Source organism: Vicia villosa, linkage group LG6 (genome assembly GCF_029867415.1).
Source record: "Vicia villosa cultivar HV-30 ecotype Madison, WI linkage group LG6, Vvil1.0, whole genome shotgun sequence".
Taxonomy (NCBI): Eukaryota; Viridiplantae; Streptophyta; class Magnoliopsida; order Fabales; family Fabaceae; genus Vicia; species Vicia villosa.
In genome coordinates this window covers 72,058,061-72,060,714 of record NC_081185.1, presented here as the reverse complement: position 1 = coordinate 72,060,714, position 2,654 = coordinate 72,058,061, and the positions used below count along the sequence as shown (strand labels likewise).

The 2,654-nt window shown below is 41.3% G+C and overlaps 1 protein-coding gene across 1 annotated transcript; it reads left to right on the top strand.

The window, feature by feature from the left end:
• The first annotated feature begins 427 nt into the window (after positions 1-427).
• On the top strand, positions 428-2,393 carry LOC131613854 (uncharacterized). The gene is made up of 4 exons (XM_058885492.1): positions 428-521; positions 612-1,144; positions 1,328-1,842; positions 2,087-2,393. The coding sequence occupies exons 1-4, from the start codon at positions 428-430 to the stop codon at positions 2,391-2,393; spliced, it is 1,449 nt and encodes a 482-aa protein (XP_058741475.1).
• Positions 2,394-2,654: the final 261 nt, after the last annotated feature.

The following is a 2,654-nucleotide window of genomic DNA, read 5'->3' as shown; positions in this document are numbered from 1 at the left end:
AACGGCAGTAATATTGACTCAGTCTTTGTGGATATGATATATTATAAAATATTTACCCAAAATACTTTCAACAAATTGGCGCCGTTTCCGGGGACTGTGTCAATATTGCACGCATTGCAATAGCTTTTATTTTGAGTTTACTTTTATTAATCTGGTTGTTTCACGTGTTTGTTAGTTTTTACAGAATTAGTGTATGCGCTGCAAGGTTTCTAGCGATCAACTTCTTTTTGATCCCGAGATCGAAAGGACCGCTAGGAGATTGAATAGCAAAACACGAAGAAGAGCAAACATAGCAAAGGCAAGAAACAACGCAACTGCGACTTTGTCACAATCATTAGAAACCATTGACGAGTCGTCTGACGGACTTTACTTTCACGAACTATTTGAAGAAGAGCAAGAAGCCATCATACAACACATTGTTGTAAACATGGCCGCCACAACTCCATGCGCAAATAGTCCTCACCTTAATCCACAATTTGCGAGGACTGCCGCCAACGGGCGGACATCTGAATTGAAGACCGGTATTCTATAGCTCATTTGTGCAAGTCCTTTCTCCGGATTGGACCATGAAGACCCATACACGCATCTTACTCGATTCTATGAGTTAGCAGGTACTACATGTGTAGCTCAAGCGGATGAAGAGACATTGTTCAAAAGGTTGTTCCCACATTCCATGCTATTAAAGGCTAAAGATTGGTATCTAGATCAACCTGAAGTAGTAATGACTGATTGGAATACCTTGGAAGAAAAATTCTTGGAACGGTTTTACTCTCAAAACCGATTCTTTGATGCAAAAACAACAACTGCGGTATTCTCTCAAGGTAGTAATGAATCACTGAATGAAGCTTGGGAAAGATATAAAGCTATGCTGAGGAAATGCAAGGGACACGATTTTGCAGAAGTTGATCAAATTCACATGTTCCACAACGGTCTCACACCCACAAACAAGACACTTTTGGATGCCACAACTGGTGGCTCACTAATGTCCAAAACACCTGCTGAAGCGACTCAAATAATTGAGCGAATGGCTCTAAATGACCGTCAGGGCAATCATGATCGAACTGTCAGAGATAAGAAACCTGGATTGTTAGAGCTAACTAATAGTGATGCTCTGTTGGCTCAAAACAAATTGCTAACTTCACAAGTGGAGCTTTTGACACAACAAATGTCCAAACTACCACATCAAATTAAAGAGCTGAATGGAGTTTCAAATTCCTACCAAGTTGCTAAGTGTGAGCTATGCAAGGGAGATCATCAAACAGGATTTTGCCCACCAGTCTTGGAAGAAGAAGTGAATTACATGAACAACAACCAAGGACAAAGGCAGAATCAAAATCCGAATCATCCGCCGTATCAGCAGGGTTATCCACCAAGGAATAACAATCAAGGTTATCAACAAAGACCTAACAATCAAGGATACCAACAACAAACATTTCAACCCTACACTCAACCGCCACCACAACAACAAGGAGGACCGTCTAAGTTGGAAGAAACTATGACACAATTCATGCAGATGTCAATGACAAACCAGAAAAACCAGGATGCAGCAATTAAAAATTTGGAAACTCAGGTGGGGCAACTTGCTAAACAGATTGCGGCTAATCAGTCGAATGCAACATTCTCCGCCAACACTCAAGAGAATCCGAAAGAGGATTGCAAAGCAGTGGTAACCAGAACTGGTCAGAAAGGCGATAGTGAGGAAGTTGAAAACAATGATATTGAGAAGGAAGATGATAACCGTGTTGCGGAAGATGAGGAGAATGAAATTGTTGAGCGAGATGAACAAAGAGGAACCAAAAAAATCATTACCGCGGCGCGCTGCCAAACCGGCGAGGCGCGCTGGTGACGAGATAGCAAACAATGTGATACCAAGTCAACACCTCCCGTATCCACATGCACCATCAAAGAAAGATAATGCTAGGCAGTATGCAAGGTTTATGGAAATCTTCAAGCAATTACAAATCAATATTCCATTCTCCGAAGCCATTGCCCAAATGCCAAAGTACGCAAAATTCATGAAGGATATCTTGACAAAGAAGAAGAGACCAGAGGAATAAGAAGTTGTTGTTCTTGATGCGCAGTGTAGCGCTATAGTGTCCCGTCTCCCTCAAAAAGCAAAAGACCCTGGACGAGTTACACTACCTGTCACAATTGGCAATCAGCACATTGGGAATGGATTGATAGATCTGGGATCAAGCATCAATCTAATTCCTCTATCAATAGTGAAGCGGTTGGGAAATATTGATATGAAGTCAACAAGAATGACCTTACAACTAGCAGATAAATCCACCACTCTTCCTCACGGCGTCGCACAAGACATGTTAATAAAGGTAGACAAATTTTTGTTTCCAGTAGACTTTGTTGTGATTGATATGGAAGAAGATAAAGAATAACCGATTATTCTTGGAAGTCCATTCATGAAAACAGCCCGGGTGATGATAGATATTGACGATAGTATCATGAAACTAAGAGTCCAAGATGAAGAGGTATGCTTTAATCTGTTCGACGCCATGAAACAACCTAAGGATAAAAGTGATTGTTTCCGCCTTGATGTCACCGAAGAGGTAGCCATAGAAGTAGCCAGTGAGATCCACCTTTCTAGCCCTTTAGAAAGATCCCTTGTTGATTCGTTTAATGTGCTGACTCAAGAGGAA

Bases quoted from the DNA above. Each gene is read 5' to 3' on its own strand.
- LOC131613854 (XM_058885492.1), top strand. From the start codon at position 428: ATGGCCGCCACAACTCCATGCGCAAATAGTCCTCACCTTAATCCACAA. The intron at 522-611 runs GTATTCTATAGC...ATGAGTTAGCAG, and splicing joins GACATCTGAATTGAAGACCG to GTACTACATGTGTAGCTCAA. The intron at 1,145-1,327 runs GTGGAGCTTTTG...GGACAAAGGCAG, and splicing joins ACAAATTGCTAACTTCACAA to AATCAAAATCCGAATCATCC.